Genomic DNA, 26,428 nt, shown 5'->3' with positions numbered 1-26,428 from the left:
GTAGAAAACAGGACATGAGAAAACGAACATCTTTTTAACATTTCTTAAACTTCCATTTGTATTAGTGTAGTAACAAAAAGTAGACATTAATCCTATTAAGATGACACATTTAATCATTTTTATTTATAAATCTGAACATTAGGTAATCGGATTTTAGGCAAGTATCAGCTTAGTTTATTTAAACAAATATATACTAAGTAAAATGTGTCAGGCATTATGGTAAAGGGAATAAAATAAGCATAATTACCTTAGAGAAGAACAAGAATTACATTACAATGAAGAATCTGAACCCCTGGAAAGCTGAAAATTGTCATTATCTTTGTATTGTCAGCACCCAGCTAGAATCTAGCACATTACTGAATATAGCAGAAAATGACACATTTGTTGAATGACTCGATCAATTCTAGGTACATGGATTATGAGAAAAGATTATGCTGGTAATCTCATAGGTAGAGAACATGGGTTCAGGGAACCTTATACTCTTTAGCAGCACTGCAGTTTGATCCATAGCTTCCCACAGGCTTTAATCACATCTGATAAGATCCTCTCAAATTAACAGTTGAATTCCTACTCTTTTGAAGTCAAATGCACTTAAGAGTAAAGCAAAAAGATTAACTGTGGTTTGGAGTAAGGGATAGAAGGTCTCACCTCCAATTTAGCAGTGCCAACTATGAAAGGATATCTTCTTTCCATTGCTACTTAGCTCTGTTGAAATGACTTTATAATCTTAATTAATCAATAGCTTAATACAAATAACAAAATAAGAAAACTAACCTTCCACATCATCAGGGCTCCCATCATGAAAGGACTGAACACAGTCAGAAAGCAATAGACAGAGGCAAGATCAAAGCTAGGGAATTATAACAAGGAAAAAGGATTTAGAATTCACTCTGTAACTTTAAAAGAATGTTCGTCTAAAAAGATGTTTAAACTAATTCTCTGAAATCTACTTACTAAAACATAAGCAAACATCATATTATGAAGCCACTAAAATGAACACAGTAGATCTGAATGTGCCAATACATACCAATCTCCAAAATGTATCATTCAGTATAAAAAGAAAGGTACAGGCTGGGTGCCATGGCTCATGCCTGTAATGTCAGCACTTTGTGAGGCCGAGGTGGGTGGATCACCTGAGGTCAGCAGTTTGAGACCAGCCTGACCAACATGATGAAACCCCATCTCTACTATACAAAAATTAGCCAGGCATGGTGGTGGGCACCTATAATCCTAGCTATTTGGGAGGCTGAGGCATGAGAATTGCTTGAATCCGGGAGGCAGAGGCTGCAGTGAGCCGAGATCACACCACTGCACTCCAGCCTGGGCAACAGAGTGAGACTTTGTCTCAAAAAAAAAAAAAAAAAAAGGTAAGGTACAGAACAAAAGGTATAGAAGTCCCAGGTTGCATTATTTTTTGGTTATACATATGTCACTTTCATTTAAAATTACCTGTTAATGGAAGCTATATTTCCAGTTCCAAAAAATGCTGTCACTAAGAAGAAAACCTAAAGGAAGTCAAGGAAATGGCAAAACAACTCACATTTCATACAAATTTCCTTTTCATTTAGAAAAGATATGCTAATTTTACCTTGAGAGTAATTTGCTTTTTTACTTGCATATTGACCATGAATTGTTTTCAGTGAACATTCCATTATATCTCCTTGTCAATGCATTTTAAAACGGCCAGACTGAAGAGGCAGTGTACTGAGAATAATGAGGCCTGAGAGGTCATCCTCACTCAGTCCCTAGTAACCTTAGGAAGGTTATTTTCCTCTTCCCTAACATGAGCAAGGTGGACCATATCTGTAGTTGGCTGCTAGTGATTTTTTTCAAAAGAAAAACGTGGATCTAGTGTATAACATAGACGTTTTCAGCTGAAAGACACGGTTATAGTCTATGTATGCTTGCTGTAAACCCACCACATGTTAAACACATGCTAGACCGCTTGAAAGTCTCAGGAAGAAACAAGATACCATGTTTTAAAATAATTCAATAGAGAATGATACATGAGAAAACACTGAATATCTTTTTGACATTTCTTAAACTTATATTTGTATTAGTAAAGCAATAAACATTGATATTAACCTTAGTGTCTAAGAACTTACTGCGAGCAAAGCACTTAAAATGGTGCCTAGCCCACTGAAAGGGCTTGATAAGTGTTAGCTCTTTTATTACTATAGATACCCACAAAAAATGGTGAAGCAACACTGAAGAGGAAGTATGAATCATGACAATTTTCAGTGAAAAAGAGGCATTTGAGTTGGTGAGTTGAGCCTTAAATGTATTCATGGATTCAGTGATTCAACCAATCATCTAACCAACCAATGTTTATTGTCTAGTATATGTCAGAGATAGAGATAGGCACTAAGAATATAAACATAAATAAAATAGTCTCAAAATACTCAAATGGTGACTAAGATATGATGACAGAAATAGAGGAGAGACATTTTAAGGTAAAGAACAGTGAGAAAAAAATGACACCGCCAAGGAAGAGTAAAAAGGTTTGATAGATAGGAACTTAGACTTTATTGAAGGATATGGTGAAAGATGAAGCAAGAAATATAGATTAGTGGCATATTAATAAAAAGCCTGAACTTGGCTGGGCGTGGTGGCTCACGCCTGTCCTGTAATCCCAGCACTTAGGGAGGCTGAGGCAGGTGGATCACGAGGTCAAGAGATTGAGACTATTCTGGCCAACATGGTAAAACCCCGTCTCTACTAAAAATACAAAAATTAGCCTGGCCTGGTGGCGCATGCCTATAGTCCCAGCTACTCAGCAGGCTGAGGCAGGAGAAACACTTGAACCTGGGAGGCAGAGGTTGCAGTGAGCCGAGATCATGCCATTGCACTCCAGCCTAGCGACAGAGTGAGACTCCATTTGTTGTTGTTGTTGTTGTTGTTTTTTAAAGAAAGCCTGAACTTTATTGTGGATACAGTGAAGAGTAGAAAATCTTTTAGACTGGTGTTATAATCAAGAAACACCAGTAACTGTGTGATATTCAGATAAGGGAGACAAATAATTGGAGGCAGAAAATTTAAGTAGGGAGCAATTTCAGTAGTCCATGTCAGAGATAAGGAAGTGTGAACTGATGCAGTGGGAATGAAGATCAAGAGTGAAGGGAGTCACAGGGACTTTAGAAGTGGACAAGGGGTGGGTGGGCGCGGTGGCTCAAGCCTGTAATCCCAGCACTTTGGGAGGCCGAGACGGGTGGATCACAAGGTCAGGAGATCGAGACCATCCTGGCTAACACGGTGAAATCCCATCTCTACTAAAAAAATACAAAAAAACTAGCCGGGCGATGTGGCGGGCGCCTATAGTCCCAGTTACTTGGGAGGCTGAGGCAGGAGAATGGCCTAAACCCAGGAGGCGGAGCTTGCAGTGAGCTGAGATCCGGCCACTGCACTCCAGCCTGGATGACAGAGCGAGACTCCGTCTCAAAAAAAAAAAAAAAAAAAAAAAGAAGTGGACAAGGAGCAGTTAAATATGACAACAAGTTGGACGTCTTGGGGACAGGGAGTATGGTGATGCCATTAAATGAGATAAGGCCTGCCAGAGAGAGTGACTTTGAAGAGGAGTGGCAGTTGTTAGTCAGTTTGGGACACATATTTGGTGATGTCCAGCAGAATGTTAGACATGTGGTCCTTCAGGTCACGAGAGAGGTCAAGTTTGGAAAAATAGATCTTAGAGTTGTTTGCAAAGGAGTGTCTACCAAAGTTACAGGAAAATATGGCATAAACCAGGCACAATAAGAGAAGGTTAATGGTGGAGCATGGAGAAAAAAATATGGCTGAAGATCAGGCAAAGGAAGTAGTTATAGAGAAGAATAGAAATGATATAAAAATCTTAGAAGAAAACTTGTACTGTGTCCTGGATGTGAAGGGAAAAGAAAGAGAAAACATAGACTTGTATGTTAAAGTGTGATCAGGTAAACTGAATAGATGTGAGTGGTCAGGAAGCCCCTGCAGACCACTGACAGTACAACTTCGGCAGAGACATCTGACAAGTACTGATAGAGCACTACTATGTGTCAGACATTGTTAGAGGTTTGTGGACGTGGTATATATATGGAGAGAAAATAATGGCAGCAACTATAAATTTTTCTTTCAAAAAATTAAACAGAAAGGACAAGATGAAATTATAATTTAGGGAAATGCAAGGATCAATGGGTAAAGTGCTTTATTAGTATTAGCTGATTGGAAAGAACCTGTAAAGAGAGAAAGAAAGCAAAACAGAGTGAAAGCAAAAGACAGAGAGGATGGAATATTTATTTTCTGTACCTGAGAGGTCTAGACTCTGCACTATGGACAGCTCAAAGGAAATGCCTCCAATACTTACAAGCCATGTATCTGATAAGGGGTTAATATCCAAAACATACAAGGAACTCCTACAGCTAGCAAAAGTAAAATAGTTACACTTAGAAAAAAAGAGTAGAATGATGGTTGTCGAGGGCTGAGAGGAGGAGGGGAAAGGGGAAATGTTGGTGAAAGGGTATGAAGTTTCAGTTGTACAAGATGAATAAGGTCTGGAGATGAAATGTACAGCATGGTGACTATAGTCAGTAATATTATATTGTATACTTGAAATATGCTAAGAGAGTTGATCTTAAGTGTTCTCACTGCAAAAACAGAAAGAAAAAACAGTATGTGAGGCAATAGATATGATGTGATATATATATAGATAGACATGCTTGATTGCGGTGATCATTTTACAATGTATACATATATCAAAACATCAAAATATACACCTTAAATATATACAATTTTTGTCAATTATACTTCAATAAAGCTGAATAAAATAAAATAAAGGAAATACATCCCTATGATTTCTTGCAGCTAGTCAGTGAGCCTTTCCAAACTAAGACTTTCCTCTGCCATACTGTCTTTCAAACTTCTACTACTAACAACTTTCACAACATTGCCTCTGAGGTGATCCAAAAACCTTTGTGAGACAGATGTCATGTAATATGAGTTTAGAATAAAATGCACATAAAAAGATATGAACTCATAATTGTGGTTTCTTCCAGGATGAGAGAAATTAGATTGAAGTTGAGAGTTGAAAGACTTTAGCTTTAGCTCTAATGTTTTAATTTCTTAAAAACACATTTTTAAAAAAACCTATGTGACAAAATACTAATGGCTAGTATCTTGAATAGTAGGAATATATATACATACTTATCATTCTTTATACTTTTCGATAGTTCAAAAAATGTTTTAATGTGAATTACATGAGAAAACTATAGTTCAGGGAGGTTAAACTACTTAATACCACTATTAAGTGATGGGCAAAAACACCTTCCATGTCTTCTTACTCCACTAAGTGGGAGTTGCAGCTCTTTAAACCGAAGTCTCAACAAAGGATACAAGGAAAAAGGCCCTACGGATGTCATCCAGATACAGCTGTCGAAACTGAGTTATATCAGTATTATAAGAGAACTGGATACTGGTAAGCTGTGAGATAATAAGAAAAATATTAATGCACAATAACAGTTGACTTATTTCTATATTTGAAGGCAAACTTACAATGGCTAGAAACATGCCCTGTGTTGACAAAAAGATAAAAAACAATAAATCTTTCCCTCGGGTTTAATTACACCTTAATAAAATCTGTCAAAAGGTAAAATAATATATAGAATACAGTTGTAGTGTTGCTATATGTGTAATAAAAGTGAGAATTAAGCTTTTTCTTATATAAATGCTTCATTTTAAAATTACTATATAAATTCTTCCCTTTTCAAAGACTAATTTCTCAGAGTGTCCTGATCATCTTAAACCTAGATATGGTATCATATTAAAAGGCACGGTAAAATTAAATGTTTGTTTATTTGTCCCTCTATTAATTCTATTTGCAGAGAAATTTTCTTTCTGTAAAAAAGCAACATATTCCTATCTTTGGTAGAACAGAAAGCCACTCAATCCAACAAGGTGAGTGCACTCTTGCTTAAACACCTTCCACAAATAGAACACTAATGGGTGAATTTAAAGATAGACTTTCCCCATTCCTACTTCCCATGTAATTTTCTATTAAGTTCTTGGGATGTTTTAATACTCTTTTCTAGAAAGAGATACATCTGCTTTCAGTTAAAAACATAGAATTTAAAAAGTAACACAATAATCCTCGGCCTGATGAAATATTTAATATTAAGGCTAATCTCTGAGTATTTACATGAATCTGCTCAAAACTGCTTTTTGTGTATTATTTTAATATTCAAGGACTAAAAGTTTAAAACCAGTAATTACTAAATATGCCTCACTAAAGTTTCTTCTTTATTGAAATTAATCATTCGGAATTATCAATAACAATCTACAAACTCAACTGGAGCCAGATAAGGATGGATCAACTATGAAGGTATTTTCTGTAATATTCATTTTATGTGACGTTAGTAAAATTGTAAATAATCTATCACCAATTTCTCAGAATTACCATCAGCTCTACATATAGACAAGAAACGTCAATTTAACTCTGTAGCCCACCATGATAAAGGTATCTTTAAAAATTGGTTGGATTTTAGCCAACTCAAAGAATTATGTGTTGCATAAACAATCTAAGATTTGGACTGAGGCCACAATCATTAAGGCAGCAGAATAAGCAATCTGGATTAGGATGACCAGAAAGAGAAAAACAACAACAGAAACTTAAATGTCACCTTATAATCAAATTCATAAATTGACTTGTGACAACATAAAAATTCTTCTAAGATAAATTGACGGAAGGAAAAATTGGATGTGAAATATGAAAAAAAAGTGAAAAGCATTCTTTTCTTTATTCCTTCACTTATATTGACATTTTTAAAAATCAATGATTCTCAAGTAATCACTAAGAAAAGCCCAACCTACACAACAACAAAATTGTGCTTTTCTGTGATAAGTAAAAAATCTTCCTTACCAATTATTAATTAATGCCAAACAACTAAAACTTTTTAACACTAAAATTTTAACTAGAAAGAATTTTTGAAATAACATTGCAACTTCCTTATAGGATAGCGACTAACAGTCTCAAATAAAAACAACAATGACTTTGAGCAGTTACCTTTTGTTTACAGCAAACACCAGATTGTTGTAGAGTTTCTTGTTCTATGTTTATCCAGACAAACATCAAACAAGACAATACTAGTGGAAAGACAGCTTCATACCTAACAGGTGGGGAAAGGTAGAAATGAAAAGAAGAAAACAGTAAAATAAGTAAAAATGCAAATTTACACTGAGGTCTTTCTCAAAATTAAAATAGTTTGATAATACTTCTAAGTCACAGTATTACAAAACTTAAATTTTCTAGGCTTTCCAGAAGAAGAAAGTAGGAAACTACTATTTAAATTTTAACCCCAACATCATCTTTTTTGAGTGACATGAAATCTTGAGATAATTATGTGTTTAAAATAATAGAAATATATAAAAGCCATTCATAAAGCAAATGACAGATACACATAAAAGAGAAAGAAGGCACGAAGACAAAGGCAAAAGATAATTCTTGAGGTAAAATTATTAACATACATAGAAGAGGAAGAGGAACACTCTAAATTTTCAAAAACATGGGTGCAACAAGAACACAGACATGAAAATTGTTTGACCTTATTGATAACATATGGAAATTAAAACAATGGTGATATCTCATATTTGCCAATATTAAAACAACAGTGTTGGCCGGGCATGGTGGCTCATACCTGTAATCCCAGCACTTTGGCAGGCCAGGGCAGGCAGATCACAAGGTCAGGAGTTCGAGACCAGTCTGGCCAGCATAGTGAAAACCCTGCCTCTACTAAAAACACAAAAAATTAGCTGGGTGTGGTTGTGTGTGCCTGTAATCCCAGCTACTCAGGAGGCTGAGGCAGGAGAATCTTCTTTGAGAAGATTCTGTCTCAAAAACAAAACAGTGTTGACAAGAGGGTGATGAAAAAGGAACTCTCATATGCTCTCTATGGGAATATACACTTTCTGGAAGACCATTTGATACTATGTATTAAGAATCTCAAAAATATTCATATACTATAATGCAATAAGGCCATTTCTAAAAGTTTACCCTGAGAAAATAATCAGACATGTGCTACCATTTCCATTATAAAGATATCTGTTGTAACACTGGTTACAGAAGGGGGAAACAAAAAACAACCTACATGTGCACAGGGGAATGATTAAATGTGTGGTACACCTACAGGCTGGAGTGTAAAATGGACACAAAAACAAAGGAGAAGTGCTCATGAGACAACACAGTGATAGAAGCCTTTTCTAAACAGTTTCTGCTTTGTCTGGGGTAAATGTTCCACCTTCATCATCCCTAAATGCTCTATTATAGTACTTACACCGTCTTAATCACATGTTTACCTGTATGCATCTATTATTACTTTATAAAATCTTTGGAAACCAAGTCTGTGTCTGTCTCATCACCACTGCTGGCCCAGTTCACAAATATTTGCTGAGTGAGTTACTTATCTAATCAGAAGTTACAAAACAAAACAAAGACTTATTTCCTTTGTGAGTCTTTCAACTACCAAACTCTACAGCATATGGCATTATTTCCTAAAGATGAGAAAGCAAAAAAAATTCCAAACACTTTAAACGCTATTACAAATTATAAAATTATAACACTGAAGACTGGGCAGAAGAAAAGATTCAGGTTTCAGAAAACATACACAAATCACTTGATATATAAGACTTAGAAGGCCCAGGGATATGAACAGATACTACACACATGAGAAAACAGCATGAGTAAAACAAGTACAGAAAACTGTACAAAGCAGTGCCATTTCTGACCTGTTAATACAACGTTTGATATTCTTATTTAAAAATGGAAATACCAAATACTGTTACATATTTGTTACAGATACGATGAAACAGTACTCCTCATATATAGTTTGTTGTAGATATTATACATTGGCACGGTTCTTAAGACAATTACAAGTTAAAAAAAGAAAGTTCATACCCAATGGCCCACATACACTATATGAGAAGTGAACAAAGGAAATAATCCAGACTATGAAAAAGCTTATGCATAAAAACATAAGTCAAAATATTATGTGTAATAATAAAAAGTTGAAATAAAATCTATATCATGAAATATTAAATATCTATTAAAATGGTGGCTAGGACGCCTATGAGCCACCTAGAAAATGCTTCTGAAATTATGTGAATTAGAAAAAAAGATCCAAAATAGAACATGTACTGCAATTAATTTTATGTTAAAAAGACAAATACGGGGGGTAACACCAGAAAGAAATATACCAGAACATTAATAAGAGTAGGGTTAATACATGCTTTTATCCCTTATCCCTACTTTCCATAATGTGATGACTCTATATGTCCAGTGATTTTTTAAAAATTGAAAAACAAATATTTAGAATGCTTACATCCCTAGCCTTTCTTTAAAGTTCAGTTCAATGTCCTTGATGGCACTAACTCAGCTTTCCTATTCAAGCTCTTTCTCTAGTCAGTCTTCGTTTCATACAATACACAACTTCATTAACTCACAGTAACTTAATTGTTTGATTTTGTAATTGCCTAACACTGTAAAATATAGTTCTTATTTTATAGCAGCTTATAACTCTATTGTATACCAGTATTACACTAATGGTTCTCTCTGTGTGTCTGCAGAGCGCTCCGGACACTGGATATATGAAAGAAAAAACAACTGTTGATTAATTGAATCAAGGTACATACTCTGAACAAAAGGGGACCATAATTTTTTTAAAGATTTGCAGTTATATATGAAGTTATTGTTTCCTAATATTTAAAAACATAAATGTCATAGTTCTACAAATAGTAGAATTTATTTATTTCCTTTTAAAAAACTATACATTATGATCACTTCCTTTTGTAAAATGTAGATGAATAAACCAGATAAAGATAATCTTCCTATGGGACTTTATCTCTTAAGACAACCAATATTTTGTATAAAGTCTGTATATCTGCATTAATAAACTGAAATATCAATGAAATGTCATCACAGGCTCAGGGAGAACATAATGAAAACTTACTAAATTAGGATCTGCTGGTTTGGTCTCTGTGCAAATTGAATAGGGCTGACAAGGCATTTAGCTTTGTATTATAGTTTGCTAAGCAAAGGAATAATGCAAAGAAAATTTCAAAGGGAAATGTTTAACCAGCGCTAACCAAGAGAACAAGCTATTTTCAAGTATTACAATAGCTCCATTTGCATAAAATAATTAAGTGCTGGTTAAAAATGAATCTTCTTCATTCATTAAATCAAGAATGCATTGTAAGAATTCAGGATTACTATTGCTGTATTTCTATGTTATAACTATATTTCTTTTAAATATTCTGTAATTCTGAATATTCAATAATTTACACAGAGAACCCTCCAGGTCATCCAAAATGGTAAGGCTGAATCATAACAGGTGGACTATGTTTTACAAAACTGATTTGACACTGAGAAAATGTACTGATTGAAATGACTGAACTGTGCTATTTCAAGATACTCTTTTCAATATTTTTTTGGCAAAGCTAGATATACTTTCTGATGTTTAATAATATATCTCTTAATGAATTCATTAATAAGGTCATATAGTGCCTTATTCTGATTTTAGGTATAGATTTTCCCTTTTTAGATTTTAAGTTATGATACTGATTATGCTTATTATGATAATTTGTTTTGACATCTCCTATGACTATTAAATTGATGATTTAAAACACTTATCCCCTATGTAAGTTACATGATTAATCATGCTACATTATGAAATAGTTTTTTCATTCAAAATTAAACTTGTTATCTTTGTTTCTTGCTCTCCTTTTCTAATCCAGCAAATCAGATCTATTTTTATACTTGTTTACATTTTTTAATCAACTACACATCCCTTTAAATCTGTTTATTGTTTTAGAATTTGAAAGTTCAAAAAAGAGAAAGGCCTATTGATTAAGAGACTATACGGAAGTTAGTACATATTTCTGGACACTTTCAAACATTTATTTCCTTAAATCAACCTCTGGGTGTAATCTCTTAATAAAATTCATGAGTCTCCCTGAAACGGTAGGTTAGAATAGAAGTTATTTTAACTTCTGCTTTCTTATATAGATTAAAAACTTGTGCATAGTCGAATTCATTTTTACTCTCACAGATTCTAATTTAACAAAATTATTTATCCTGAAATTTCACTAATAAAGGGGGAAACTGTGAAAGATTTTAAGCTCTCATGTTTATCACTCTTGAATAACAGATGCTCATAAATTTCCAGTTTTATTTTAAAGTTCTATTTCAAAGGTCTAAATCTCAAAGAAAGCCTCTCTTAAAATCTCATTAGGTAGCTGGTAAAAAGTTCCATGACATTTGTATCACATCTTCAGAGCTGTGGCCCACATCTGGTTAGGCAGGGGGAAGGGAAACAAAAGGAGATAGACAGCTTTGGTGAAAAAAAGGTTTAGGGCCCCACTGGATCATCTCTTACAAGAGACTACAAGAACTCCTGAGGTCTAGGTCACTTAGGGTGTTAGGGTCTACTGTGGGAAGACTTTGAGAACACCTCTCTAATTTTGAATTATGACAACTAAGTTTCCAAAAGGGAGAACCTGAGCCTTAGACCCCAAATGGCTTTACAAAATCATTTGAACTGTGAATAATCTTATAGCATAATGGTGAATCCCTAGGTTTAGTCTAACTTCGATCAAGATTGTGTATTTGGGCCAAAATTCAAACTGTTTATGAGTGGTGTTTATTCACTGTTTGTTCTAGTCATTGTTTGTTATAATGTGCACATTTCTTACCCTCATAAAGATTTAAGTAAGGACAAAATTCAAAAACAAGAAAAGAATTCTTCAAAGATAACAGACAGAGTATATCCCTGTCTTCACTGAGTTCTAGAAAATGCTTTGGGATTCACCCGAAGTCAAGCTGCTGATTTTTTGTTTTCTTTTGTTTTGTTTTGGTAAGAAAATTTCAATCTTAAATAAAAATCTTTAAAAGTTTTGGGAAAATATTCTGAAGGTTCTCTGAACGAAATGAATATTTGAACTGTGAGATGTGTGAGATTAAAAAAGTACTATATTCAAAGAAGAATGGATGAATCAAAGCATAATTTAAAATGGATACAAGGAATGCAATAAAAAATAAGTCAATGAGACTTAAAATTCTTCCATAATCAATCAGAATTTTCTAACATTATAGTTAAGTGATATTTTAGCAACTTCAGAAAAGAGAAACACAAAGACAGCAAGCAATACTATGAAATGGATAAAAAAAAGAAAACAGAAGATTACAGATCAAGTCAGATATAGTTCTCACTGAGAAGTAAATATTTATAATGTATCCCTCAAGATTTAGAAAATATTTTTCATTTCCAGAAGTTAAATACTAATAGAGAAAATATCAATATACCTTTTAAAACTTGCTGCTATAAAATTAAATTGTTAAAAAGTTTATACCCTGTGCTTAGAAGTAGGTAGGTTGACATCAATGAAAGAAGTATGCTGAACAATCGCTGAAAGACAGCTGGAGAACTCAGTAGTGGCACAACCAAGGAAGAGGCTGCAATGAAACAAAACAGGTCATTTGTCAGTACAAGAGACACAAAAAAATGTTAGTGTAGAGCAAGGCATGGTGGCTCACACCTGTAATCTCAGCACTTTGGGAGGCTGAGGTGGGTGGATCACCTGAGGTCAGGAGTTCGAGACCAGTCTTGCCAACATGGTAAAATCCCATCTTTACCAAAAATACAAAAATTAGCCGGGTGTGGTGGCAGGCGCCTGTAAATCCCAGCTATTCAGGAGGCTGAGGTAGGAGAATTGCTTGAACTTGGAGGCAGAGGTTGCAGTGAGCCGAGAACAAAAACAAAAAAAGTTACTGTAGAAGCCCTGAATAATCTAGTATCATTTTGGCATTTATTGCTTTGTGACCTTGAACATGAGGCTACATTTCCCCTAATTATAGTCAAGCCTCACATTTTTAATTAATACTACATTTCATTGTTTTAACTATGCTCAGATTTTCTCAATTTATATTCAGCCCAGATCACAGTAATAATATTAACTCAAAGATGAACTATTTTTTAATGAAATAAAAGTATTACTCAAGATTTAGCACCCTTTGCTTAATTAGGCATTTATATCTTAGTTCGAAGACAACTTACTCTTCAGAAACTGATTTTTTCCTAACCCCTTCCTTCTCCAAGTTTGCCCACTGTAAAGTATGCACTCACAGTTGCAGTGTGCCCCTTGGAAAAGAGAACAGGAATGAGTTCACCATGCGTTGAGAGTTGTATTAACTCTCCCCGGGGATAATAAAAGGAACTACCCAAGTGGAGGAAGGGCAGATGAAGTGGGTGGGGTGGCAAAATGTAAACTCTTCCATCCCTATTCTGGGAAGGAAATGTGTGTAACTTCCTAATCCCCCTAGTGCTCTAGAGTTTGAAGATAGACAAGATGGGTGGGATGAAATCCCGGCTGAATCACTTATTAACTGCTCAAACTATAGGGCAAGTTCATTAACTGACCTAAGCAGAAATTTACCCACCTATCAAATAGAGATGACATTAAAAAGTTGTGAAGATTAAATACAATTTCACCTATACAGTGTTCCCTGAGCATAGTGCCTAGCACATAGTGCTTAGTAACTGTTAATTGTGGTTATTATTATTAGTCAACATCTTCTAAATTAATTTACATGGAATGTCAATTTCATCTAAAGTCAAGTCACTGCAAGATTTAAGACTATGAAGTTATATTTTTAATACCCTTACATGAGTAGCTTCTTTTTTCCAGATGTGTAGTAGTTCCAATCATAATCAACTGATACATATTTTAACTGGAAGAAATAACATTTCAATATCTTTGATTTTAAAAGTCAGTTAATCTGTTGGACAAAGGGTGGTTGTTAAAAAATAAAAAATAAAAAACAAAGTAAATAACAAAAGTCTGTTCAAATGAGACTTCTTCTGTAAAACTGTACACATTTTCTGTCCTTGTTCTACTTTTGTCTAAATGCTTGATAAGATATTAAAGGGGAAATAAGAGTCTCTATTCTAAATGACATAAGTAGAACCAATTTCAAAACATACCGTCCATTTGGAGATCATAGCATATTAAGCAAAAATGCTCATTAAAGCTAGACCATGGTGTATCTGTGCCTAAAAGAGATCTTTGGAGATACTGATGACTTACCTATGAGTTAACTTTATTTCATGTCTTACATCATTTTGTAGGTATCCTCTAGAAGCTAGCTCTACCAATCCCAAGAAGGAAAGATCTTGTTTAAAATACATGCCCAGAGAAACTTTTATGTTTGGAGAACAACAGCAATACACTGATTCTAAATCTCCTCCTCACCATTCCAAAACAATAATCAAATAAACAAGGACAATAAAAAAAAAATCATACAGGATACTCCAAATAGAGAAAGAAGCACATAAAACACTGCATAATGTATAAGTGTGCTCTACTACAACATAAGAAGATTTGACAGAATCTTATTGACAGAATCTTCAATTTGTTGTAGTAGAGCACACTTACACATTATGCAGTGTTTTATATGCTTCTTGAGAACAAGCCTAAGAGTCATGTTAGTAAACATGAATGAGCTCAACTCACCTTTTTATTCAAAAGAAAAAAAACTGTGGAATTGGCACATAAAGCAAAACCTAACTCTAGGCAGAACACAGGAACTAAACTTAAAATACAGTGATTCAAAAAGGCTAAAAATAAAGGCTAATGGAAACAATACGAAATCTAGAGTTGCAATCCTGATACCAAAGTATACTTTAGACCAAAAACAATTAATAAGGCAAAAAGAACACTTTATGATGTTAAAAGTGACATTCCACAATGATAATGTAATAGTTATGAATATTTTGCTGCAAACAACATACCTAAAACAAAATTATGACATCCTTCACAGAAATAGAAAATAAAATCCTAAAATTCATATGGAACCACAAATGACTATGAATAGCTAAAGCAATCCTGAGCTTTTAAAAAGAGAACAAAGCTGGAGGCATCATGAAGTCATGCTGAAGGCATGATTTCAAAGTATACTACAAAGCTATAGTAACCCAAACAACATGGTACTGGCATAGAAACAGACACATAGGTGAATGGAACAGAATAGAGAACCCAGAAATAAATCCACACATTTATAGCCAACTCATTTAGACAAAGGCACCAAGAACATACATTGAGGAAAGGACCATCTCTCCAAATAAATAGTGCTAGGAAAATGGAATATCCATATTCAAAACAATAAAACAAGACCCTTATCTCTTACCACATAAAAAAGAAATCAACTCAAAATGGATTAAAGACTTAAATGTAAGACCTGAAACTATGAAACTACTAGAAGAAAACATTGGGAAAACACTTCAGGACAGTAGTCTGACAAAGATGTTTTGGGTAAGACCTCAAAAGCACAGGCAACAAAAGCAAAAGTAGACAAATGGGATTATATCAAGCTTAAAAGCTTCTGCATAGCAAAGGAAACCATCAACAGAGTGAAGAGACAACCTACAGAATAGGAGAAAATATTTGCAAACTACCCATCTGACAAGAATTAATAAACAAAATATAGAAAAAGTACAAACAATTCAACAGCAAAAAAACCTATTAATTCAACTAAAAAATGGGCAAATGATCTGAGTAGACATTTCTCAGAAGAAGATGTAAAAATGGCCAACAGGTATATGAAAAAATATTCACTATCGCTAATCTTCAAAGAAATGCAAATCAAAACCACAATGAGATATCATCACGCCCCAGTTAGAATTGCTATTATCAAAAAGACAAAAAATAGTAGATGCTGGCAATGATGTGGAGACGGGGGAAACTTTGTACATTGTTGGTGGGAATGTAAGTTAGTACAGCCATTCATGAGAGGTGGGCTCCCATGACCCAAACAACAAAAATCATCAAAAGATGTAAAAGTTAAAGCGTATGTCAAATTATTCACTGGCATTACAAAGTGCCTTCTCTCAACAAAAAATTTGGGCTCAAAACTTGCTCTTGTCTTCCAACTGGAAGGGAAAACCTAAGTCCTAAAATTACATGTTTGCTTCGCACATATATTTCAACATTCTCAATTAAGAGGACTACATAGAAAAACATGCTTTCAAATGTCTAACTAGCTTTAAAAAATACGTAAGATATACTAGTCGATGTTATTTTCAGGAAGGGAAACAGATAAAATTTAAACATTTCCCAGTCCCTGTGTAAGAACAGAGAATTTATGAATTGGCATGAAAATGAAACATAAGATCCTCTTCACCCTTTTCTCTTTTGGAATCACTTAGTCGAATCTTATAAGATGTTAATAAATACATAGCTTTATTATCAGGTCATAAATATTCTATCCAATTATCTTAGTAACACATGCATGCACACGAGAATTCTCTTTGTTAAATTCCAGCAAGAGATAGAAATAACAGCTCGTTATTATTTTCCTGCAACAAAATTATTTCTTTCAATAATGATACAGACATAAACAGATCATTTAAAAATAACTAAGTTGATATCAAATTACCTCACTTGGTTTGAATGGCCTCTTACCTAATGTTGCCCAGCTAATAATTTGATTCATAAGAGGCAGTCCTTGCTTCCTAAGTAGACTACTCTGGGTGCTATACACAACATACATGGAGAGCACTGTGCTCAGCACCTAAAGACAAAGATGAAATAAGTTAAAAAAAGAGAAGGTAGTGAAAGACTATAACTAGCAAGAATGTAAGACATTCTTATTTCTGAGATGTTAAAATCTGGAAAAAATGTGTATCTTGGAATCAATGAAATACAGTGGACAGTACAGGAACTGATGCAAGTTAATAAACCTAATGCAAAAATGAATTTTGTAACAGAGTTACCTAATACTCAGGGGTATGTCTAACAAAGCACATAAGAATGTTAGCATGATATTCTTGGCTACCCTAGAGAGAGATCCAGAAACATTCACTTCTGTCAAAGCACTCATTATTCTGGATACATTCTGTCAAAGCTACTATGGCTTAAGTGTAAAGCCAGTCAGAGTACCACTTAAAAAGAAACATATGTTCCAATGGCTTGACAGGATTTTTGACAAAAAATTTCTTCTCTTTTTATAAGTTCCCTGTTGCCCTCCAAGAATGAATTTAACTTGTGATGTAATCTTTCAAATGTTGTGTATTTTTATTTCAGAGTGTTCTTGGAAATACCATCTACTATCCCAGCTCTATTCTTGAGGAAATTTTTTGAGAAGACTCACATGAGTTTTGCTTTTTGTCTGTGATCTAAACGTGGTTATTTATTTATTTATTTATTCGGTTAAAAAGAAAAACAGATGTTTTCCATCCTTATCTATGGAAAAAGTTGTCATTTTATAGACTACCACATGATATGATATTCGTCACAACCCTATTAGATATTATCTCTACAGATTAAAAACAAACTGAAGTGGCTGGGTGTGGTGGCTAATGCCTGTAATCCCAGGACTTTGGGAGGCCGGGGCCGGTAGATCACCTGAGGTCAGGAGTTCAAGACCAGCCTGGCCAACATGGTGAAACCCCGAGTCTACTAAATATACAACATTAGCCAGGCATAGTGGCTCACGCCTGTAATCCCAGCTACTCAGGAAGCTGAGGCAGGAGAATCGCTTGAACTCGTAAGGCAGAGGTTGCAGTGAGCTGACATTGCACCACTGCACTCCAGCCTGGGTGACAAGAGCGAGACTCCATCTCAAACACACACACACACACACACACACACACACACACACACTGAAATCAAATTACTAAAAAGTACGCATCTAGTATGCAGCGTAACTGGGAACTGACTCAATTTTGAAACACCAAGTTGAAAGTTATTTTCACCACACCAAAGCCACCAACCATGCTGAAGTTTATTTTCACCTGGGACATTAACTGAAGTCTTAAACTGGCTATTCTTAATATAAACATACCCCAGGCTGCTTTCACTTCAAAGAAATGACCTTCCCTGACCCAAATGAGGACAAGGTAGAATCTCAATCCAGAGGAAGCCCTTTTCAGTTCAGCTTTTTATCAATACAGGTGTCCCTTCAGTTTCGGTAACCTCTGCTCTTCAGGCATCACTGGGCTGCCTATTATGGACCTTTTGCTATTCCATACCTCTTAAAGAACACATTTCCATGTAGCATTTTAAACGGAAAGCTTTCTTCTCAGCTGGCAGATACTAAGTAGCATAAAGGTAATGGCATTTTATGAACATAATTAAATACAACCATAGGACACATTTTTGGTATCATTAGTATAACATAGTATTAAAAATCTGTAACAGACCTGTAATAGATGTACCAACAGCTCTTCCTTTCTAAAGCTATCTTTTCTTTTCATGAGAGATGTTACAACACACAGGGACAGCAGAAGAACCAGCAAGCCTGCACCCATCCTGTTTTGAAATACAATTCACAAGTTTAAATTTTCTTCAGATATTTACTGAACACGTATCAGATGGAACTATGAGACATCTTATTCTAATACAGAACCTCTCAGTCATTTGGCTTAATTAAGAGGAAGCAGCAAAAAGGGTACATTTTAAGATTTTTAAGAAAACTTTTAAGTTTAAGATTTTAAGAAAACTTAAAATCTTAGGATAAAGATACTGCTGGATGGGACTATTTGCAACTTCTCCCCACAATTTTTTAAGTATGCCTACCTTACTTCTATAATTTAATTTTTAAAAATTTTAGGCATATCAAATACTATAATATTTAGCCTGAATTGGGCAAATTTACAAAAATTTACAATATAAAACACAACTAAACAAGTATATTATCAGTATCTACAACATGTATTTTGTGATTATGAAACTTACTCTTGTAAAAAGTATCTACATATATAACCCATATTATTTCTAGTAGGAGAAACAGCTCCCTTCTGTGACAGACCCTGGTATTTTCCTCAGCTGCTCCTGGCTGAGGGAAGAGGTAGGCTGTGGTCACATGGGTGGCATGCAGGTGAGGTATTTGTACAGTAATGAAACAACAAATTACACCTTTCAAGAACACCAGGTATAGTATGTTTCCTAACATCAAAGGTGACTGATACCAGGGAAATGGTGCCCTATTGTTGAGCTCTTTCTCACCTCCTTAACATCTGAATAACATAGTACAGCCAAAATGATGCTGAGGATGAAATCCGGAACCCAAATAGAACTAAGAGAAAAGGAATTGGTTGAAGAGAAAAAAGAAAGAGCAAAAAGCAGAGCTGGACACCTAAGAAGATTGCAAAGCAGGAATCGCCAGAAAAATGCTCGACGGTTGTTGCTGATGCTTCAAATACAATCTTTGAGAATCCTAAGGAGAAAGGTAATCATATATTCAACATGGATTATCATTAAAATTTAGGAAAAAATAGTCACATATGATCAAGATTCTTTGCTTTTTCTTTTTCTCTTTCTTAAGTTTTAAAATAATTTGGTATTTAAACGTATTGGCATATATGTTTTTACTTTAGAACGCTGGAGTACCGGACATTACAACTATGTTGTACACATGTTTGCTTTTTCCTTTAATTGTATCCTTAAATGTTTATAAAATGACATCTTTGTAATTTTCTGAAGAAGGGAGATGCTGTGACAGATGAAAAGGAGAGAGTAGAAGTTTCCCCATGAAGCAGGAATCAAAATAAGTAAGTTGCAAATACAGCTAGTAGGATAAACTTAAAATCACTGAGCAATTTAAATTTAGAGGGAAACAATACAATTTTCTAAAATATAAATTAGATTTCTCATATTTTAACAAGTTTATTTGCTTCCCACATTCATCCTTAATAGAATATGCAAGTGGCAAATTTATACAATTTCCTTCCCTTTTAGCATATGTTACATTCTGCTCAACTATGCCAATACTGCTTGAGCAGGACTGATAGGCAGAGACTGATGAAGGGAAGGAAAGGGGCTTTATAGAAACATTACAAGAGCTTACAGAGCAATCTGAATCAAGAAATAAATGAAAATATTTGAATTCATTTTCTCACATACTACTTGTAGGTTATGAAAGTTGCAAAATATTTTGACTTAGTAACACTCTAATGAAGTATGGCTTAGATAGTATGGTGTTAGAATTCAATACAATTATTTTGAGCTCTGCTAATAAATTGACTTCCTGGGATAATTCCTGATCTATTTCATATTGGTAGTCTCATATAAATAGGAGAAAATGTATAGAATCTCATAAATCAGCACATATTTTTACAAAATATTATTTAGCTAATCTTCCTTGATTTAAAAATATATACCCTTATCCATTACAGATTTGGTTAAAATGTTTCAAAAAATGCTTATAGCGTTCTGAAGAAAGTAACAAAAATGATTTAATTTCTAATTCCCATGATTAGAAAATAGGAGAGGAAATGTTAAATGAAATAATGATCATACACACATTCAAACAGCCCATAATTTACTTGACAATAAAGTGCAGTTAAAAGCAAAGGTAACCAGTTATTTTATAGATTTATTTAGGTCTATTGAAGAGAAATAAATATAGCAGCATAGTAGGGAATTTAGGTAAGATATGCAGAAGAATTTTCAAACAATTTGGCTAAACATGGGAAAGCTGGCAAGGTAAATAGAGTTTCCTCCCACAGAGATCTTTACATTCAATTTAGAATAGCAGAAAATTTAATTTTTACATGACATTTTAGTGTGGACATGATTGAAGCAAAGAGGGCTAACACAGTATCTTTGAGACCTTTCTGTTTTGGCAACAGAACAGTTTTTCATATGAAACTAAAACTTTTACTGATTCCTCCAAGTATAAAAGAAAGAAAACCTTCTAGACTTAAACAAACAAAAAAAATGGGGGGCATTTTAAGTTATCAGTGCCACAATTTCATTATGAAAGCCCGGAAGCACCTACTAGGAGGTTTAATGACTCTTAGAACCTAGGCTAAAATCATGACTAATGGTTTGATATTGGTATTTTAAATTCCCATTAGTTTACATGATTTTAAATTCTTGACCAAGATTAGGTTCAAATTTTACAGTGTTAATTGAGGAAAAAAAAACTGTATTGAAAAGAAAAGAAAATACAATATTATTCATACACTAGAGAGATGTCTGGCTTTCGACCTACAACCGGCATCAGTGGGAACACCGCCAGGAGCACAGAGAAGAAAGCCCAACTCAGTGAGGTCACCTAGAATCAAGAAGAAAGTTATCTTTAGACAAATAGGGTATAGAAAACTATTATCAGTGTTTCACAGACTATATGACTGTGATGGTAAAAGGAAAATGCAAAGCCTTACAGCTATTTATTATTTTATTTTTCAAATACTTTCTAGCAGAATCAACAGCTAACTACTTTAAAAAGTAATAGTTACTATTTGTGAAGGATCTGTTGCATAGCAGGTACAGTATTAGGTATAATATGAGCATTTTCTCATTTAATTCTCACAATAACCTCCAGAGGCAGGTATTATTCTTCCCAATGCATCAGATGATGAAACACAGCTCAGAGAAGTTAAAATATAAGTAGTACCAGGTCCATGACAAGTAAATAAAATAACCAGGATTTAAACCTGCATAAAGTGCGTCATTCAATTTATGTTAGACCATGTATTGATGAAGACATCTATAAAAAAGGTGGCCTACAATAATCATCAAACAATTGAGCCCAGAAGGAAAATAAGTAAAACTACTTTTGTAATTAGATTAAGATCCCTCACAAATTAAAAGATCAATAATCCCATACATTGAAGTTTTTTTAATAAATTCTCAGAGTAGAAAGAAGATATCTTCCTGCTACTTCTATCAAAAAGTATGAAAGTGGAAATAGGAGAGCATTCTTTGTAGAAGCACATTGTAATTCCCTACCTCGCTGAAGGAAGAAAATCAAGACTCAATATATTTTAATAATTTAATAATTATATATCTATAATAAATACATACTTCTCCAGAAAAAAAAAAAAAAAAAAACTGAGTGGTTCAGAGTAAGGAGGGAGATGTCTCCTGTGACTCAAGTTCAGAGTGCAGACCCGTAAGCCACTGGGCTGTGCTGCTCTGGGCGACTCCTCTCCCGGTCCATTATCAAGATATTTGAAGCGAAACAAATCCAGGAAGTGCTTCAGAGATGGACATATCAGTACAACTTATATAGCACCTCAATTACCACATAACTGGTCCATTTTGATGTGAAAGTCTAAGTGAATTACTGAAACCTTACAGGTAATGTCAGTCATCCTATCAATATGACTAGGCTCTTTTATGTAAAAACACATTCTACCCTTTTCTTTAAAAATAAACAGTTCCTTAAGTTACATACATGTCAAAACAAAGTAGTTACTAATCTGTCCTATGTCAAAATGAGTACTCATACCTTTGCTCGAGTCCACAGCCGAGTGAGAAATGGCCAAACCGCAAAGGCAGTAAGTCCAGCGGTAAGCATATAGCGGTAGAAAAAACTGAGAACCTAGTAATGCATTCCAAAGAAGGAATGAAAAATAAGGTCATTTAGTACTAGTTAAAAATATATAAAAGAAATCTGCAAATGTTGTAATCTGATAAGTTACTTACTAATACTTCAATGCCCAAGGTAAAGACTAACAGGTACCCAACAAAATGGCTCGAAGGATAGGTCAACAGTGATGTGACAAGGTCCTGAATAACTTGAAATCTGTTTCAAATAAAAAGACTGATTGAATTTTAAAGTTAAGCCATACATAGTATAAAAATACAAACTTTGCACAAAGCTAAAAAACTAGAGAATTTTCCATTTATAGATTATTCAAAAACTAAAATAAACTCTAATGATTTGTTTCAAGGGCTTTACTTACCTAATTTTTTTTTTTTAAATCTAGAAGTATTTTAGGGAAAATGTAATTTCTGAATTAATTTGAAAATGATCGGCCAGGCGCAGTGGCTAACACCTGTAATCCCAGCACTTTGGGAGGGTAAAGAGGGCGTATCACCTGAGGTCAGGAGTTTGAGACCAGCCTGGCCAACATGGTGAAACCCCATCTCTACTAAAAATACAAAATTAGCCAGGCTTGATGGCACATGCCTGTAATCCCAGCTACTCAGGAGGCTGAGACAGGAGAATTGCTTGAACCTGGGAGGTGGAGGTTGCAGTGAGCTGAGATGGTGCCATTGCACTCTACCCTGGGCAACAAGAGCAAAACTGTGTCTCAAAAAAAAAAAAGAAAAGAAAAGAAAAGAAAAAAGAAAATTATCACAAAAGTTTGCTTGGTTTTTATAAGCATTAATGACAATAAATGAATCTCGTTTGATCTTAGTTTAAATATGGGTTCATACAATTACAGATGCAACATCAGATATAAAACACAATAAATCCAAATGCATATAAACTGAAAATTTTTTTTAAATTTACCCAAGTAATCCTATATTTAAATCTTAATGAAATAAAGGTAGGGTTTCCTAATCTAGTTAGGGAAAAATCTTAATTACATTTTTTAACTCAGCTAAATAACCTTTTCCAAACCCAATTTATGATGTCACTAATTGTACACTAGTTATAATTAGGTGAACTCATCACCATCAAAAATGTATTACATACCTGAGTACTTTTTACATTTTATCACTAGCAAAAAAAAGTTAACATTTGTAGTGCATTATTAAGTAAGTAATTTTAGAAGGTCAGTATCATTTGGTTTACGACCTTTCTCTGATTGAAAGCAACGGCTACAGAATTTCATCAAAACGATGAAGGTGCCATGTAGGAAAGAAAAGCTAACACCAGTCAAAAGGGAATTTTTCTGTTATTTTTAACAATGAATAAGCACAGAGAATCAAGAGATAATTTTGTAAAATCATTTAGAAGACTGAATTTTTATGTCTTTTTCCTATATAATCTATCAAAAAGATAAAGATAGGACACAACATACTTTCAAAATCATGTTTTCCCTTAAAATTTAAATATATGTTTTCTTCACATAGGACATTTAATAATTCAGGAGAGGTTCTGTACTAGATACGATTTTCGGCAAAGACAAAACATTTTGTTCTAAAAGTTTAAAAACCAGACTAAATGACATTTTTTAAAATTTGAGGTAAATATGCATATGCAACAATCCTATTCCTTTCAAATGGAGAGGTAACAGTATGTTATTTGATCAATGTCTTTTTGTCGTATAGTTAATATTTTAAGCATTTTAATATTAATATTAATTTTTGATATTTTTAAGTTATTTTTTTTTTTTGAAACAGAGTCTCACTCTGTCACTTGGGCTGGAGTGCAGTGGTGCAATCTTGGCTCACTACAACCTCCACCTCCTGGGTTCAAGCAATTCTCATGCCTCAGCCTCCTGAGAAGGAATTACAGGTGCATACCACCACGCCCAGCTAATTTTTGTATTTTTAGTAGAAACATTTTGCCATGCTGGTCAGGCTGGTCTTGAACTCCTGACCTCAAGGGATCTGCCTGCCTCGGCCTCCCAAAGTGCTGGGATTACAGGCGTAAGCCCCCGCGTCCAGCCAACTCTGAAATATTTTTAACATGTCTTGTTTTAAAAGATGGAAGAAGTAGTCAAAGTTAAAGTTAAGAAAAATTAGAATAAAAGTATGCATAGTATCAAGATGCACGTGTTAGGCCAACCTGGGGGATACCCTTATTATATAACAGGCTCTCATTCTTTCATTGACTTCAGGGGTCTGTCTGGTTTGCTCAGAAAATATGTTGATATCCACGACTAAGTTTAAATTACAGATTACTGGGGTGTAAACACAGAAACCAGTAAGATCTGCAGCGTGACTCTGGCTGCCAGTGAGCATGAACTAGTACTCCCTTCTAGTGGTTTTATTAAAAGTGTTTGAAACTGGCCAAAGAGCCTTACTTCTAATTTTTCTACAATGTTAACAATACACTCTATTTTAAGTACAACCTGTGAGGAAGTACTTATAGGTAAAACCATAGCACATGTGAAAAATATAGACTAATTTCTGTGTGTAAATATTACCATATTAGGTTTAACTACAAAGTTTAATTTATCTATATCTATAAGATCGCTAGGAAAGGAGGAGTCAAAATGTATGGAAATAAAACATGCAAATATCTTTGTCAAATATGAAGATACATTGGAATCTGAGATGATGACACAAGTTCAAAATGCAAGTTAGTCTAGGCATAGTATGATCAATATTAATCGTTACTTCTATTCCATTTTCTCTATAAAAGATACACAAAGAAGTGAACACTGCCACTTCAGAAAAATAAAGATGAAGTCAAAAGGGAAAGGTATAACAAAAATAATGTTTATATCCTATCCAACATTTATACAGTTATAAATGAAGTGAGAGGACTGGAGATTTGAAAGTACAGCATTATAAATATCTTTGATGACTTATGGTATAGAAATCTAATGCATTTTAAATACAGATTTAACTGTCAATGAAGTAAAAAAACAAGGCAGCAAGATGTATTACTTACTCTCTTAGAACCGCATACCATATTGGCACTGGCAACAAACCATATACATAATATGTCCAGGGACACGCTTGAATCAGCAGAAAAAATGCTACTAAAATGCCAATAGCTACAAAACTACATGGCAGGAGATGGCTTGGTTTCTGAAAAATCAAACAAAACATTGAAACACTTCCAAACCAATGGTAATTGATAGGTTTTAAAAGAGATTTTATAAAGTGAAGAAAACCTATAACTTTCTTTCAATGGTTATACAACTAGATAATTAATCAAAGAGCTGCATTAAGACAAGGAAAAAATATATTATTTGAGGAGCATATTAGAAAGGAAAAACCTAGATAACCTGGAATTGTTGCAATTAGGCAATTCTCAACTTAAAAGTAACTATGGCCTTAAAGTTTGTTTGCAAGTAACTTGTTAAGAATTCTGAACATGTTTCCTTTTAGGAATAATTTTATAAATGTTGATTGAGTGCTCTGGATAACTTGCAAAAGCCTATTTAATCCATAATAAGGTATGGGACTTAATTTTCATTTGGAACAATGTCCTATCTATTCAAGCTCCAACGTGACAGGTAACCTAAGCTTCTCTCTCTATTGCCCAACAAATAGAAACTTCATTCAGTCATATGCACTATTCCCAATCATCTGCCAAAAAAGAGAATTCATCAACGTAATTCACTAGTGATAGTCTCCATGGTGTAAGGGTCAGGGACTTTAAGTACAGGAGATTATCCTAGATAATCTGGGTGGACCTGATTCAATCCGTTGAACGGCTTTAAGAGCAAAACTAAGGGTTCCCTAAAGGAGAAATTTTACCTGTTGGGTGCAGCTTCAGCTCCTGCTGGCGAGTTCAGTCTGCCTTTCCTGACAGCCTGACCTGTGAATTTAGGACTTGCCTAACTAGGCCCCACAATCACATAAGCCAATCTCTTATACTACATCTCTTAATATATATTGCCTCCTGGTTCCATTTCTCTGGTTTTTATTAATTGACATACCAACTCGTCACTAAATAAAGTATAAATGCTATAGTCCAGCATTTGAAGCCTTTGATTACTTCATCCTAATCTATATTATTTCTTATCAGTCCCTCGAACAAACCTCCCACATTCTACAC

The 26,428-nt window shown here is 34.3% G+C and overlaps 1 protein-coding gene across 3 annotated transcripts in view; it reads right to left on the bottom strand.

Annotated features, from left to right (window-relative positions):
• PIGN (phosphatidylinositol glycan anchor biosynthesis, class N) overlaps positions 1-26,428 on the bottom strand; it is a 150,680-nt gene that overhangs the window by 45,976 nt on the left and 78,276 nt on the right. For all 3 annotated transcript variants that reach the window (XM_011953602.1, XM_011953604.1, XM_011953605.1), the window contains 11 exons: positions 25,313-25,452; positions 22,444-22,543; positions 22,247-22,339; positions 20,976-21,067; positions 18,210-18,318; positions 16,471-16,579; positions 12,364-12,466; positions 7,028-7,130; positions 5,362-5,448; positions 1,450-1,505; positions 775-850 (listed from right to left, as the gene is read on the bottom strand). In XM_011953602.1, the coding sequence (XP_011808992.1) occupies positions 775-850; positions 1,450-1,505; positions 5,362-5,448; positions 7,028-7,130; positions 12,364-12,466; positions 16,471-16,579; positions 18,210-18,318; positions 20,976-21,067; positions 22,247-22,339; positions 22,444-22,543; positions 25,313-25,452 (1,068 nt within the window). The remainder of the gene's footprint in view (positions 1-774; positions 851-1,449; positions 1,506-5,361; positions 5,449-7,027; positions 7,131-12,363; positions 12,467-16,470; positions 16,580-18,209; positions 18,319-20,975; positions 21,068-22,246; positions 22,340-22,443; positions 22,544-25,312; positions 25,453-26,428) is intronic.

This window comes from Colobus angolensis, unplaced genomic scaffold (assembly GCF_000951035.1).
Source record: "Colobus angolensis palliatus isolate OR3802 unplaced genomic scaffold, Cang.pa_1.0 Scaffold369, whole genome shotgun sequence".
Taxonomy (NCBI): Eukaryota; Metazoa; Chordata; class Mammalia; order Primates; family Cercopithecidae; genus Colobus; species Colobus angolensis.
Note: the sequence above shows the minus strand (reverse complement) of the source record. Positions and strands in the feature narration are given on the sequence as shown.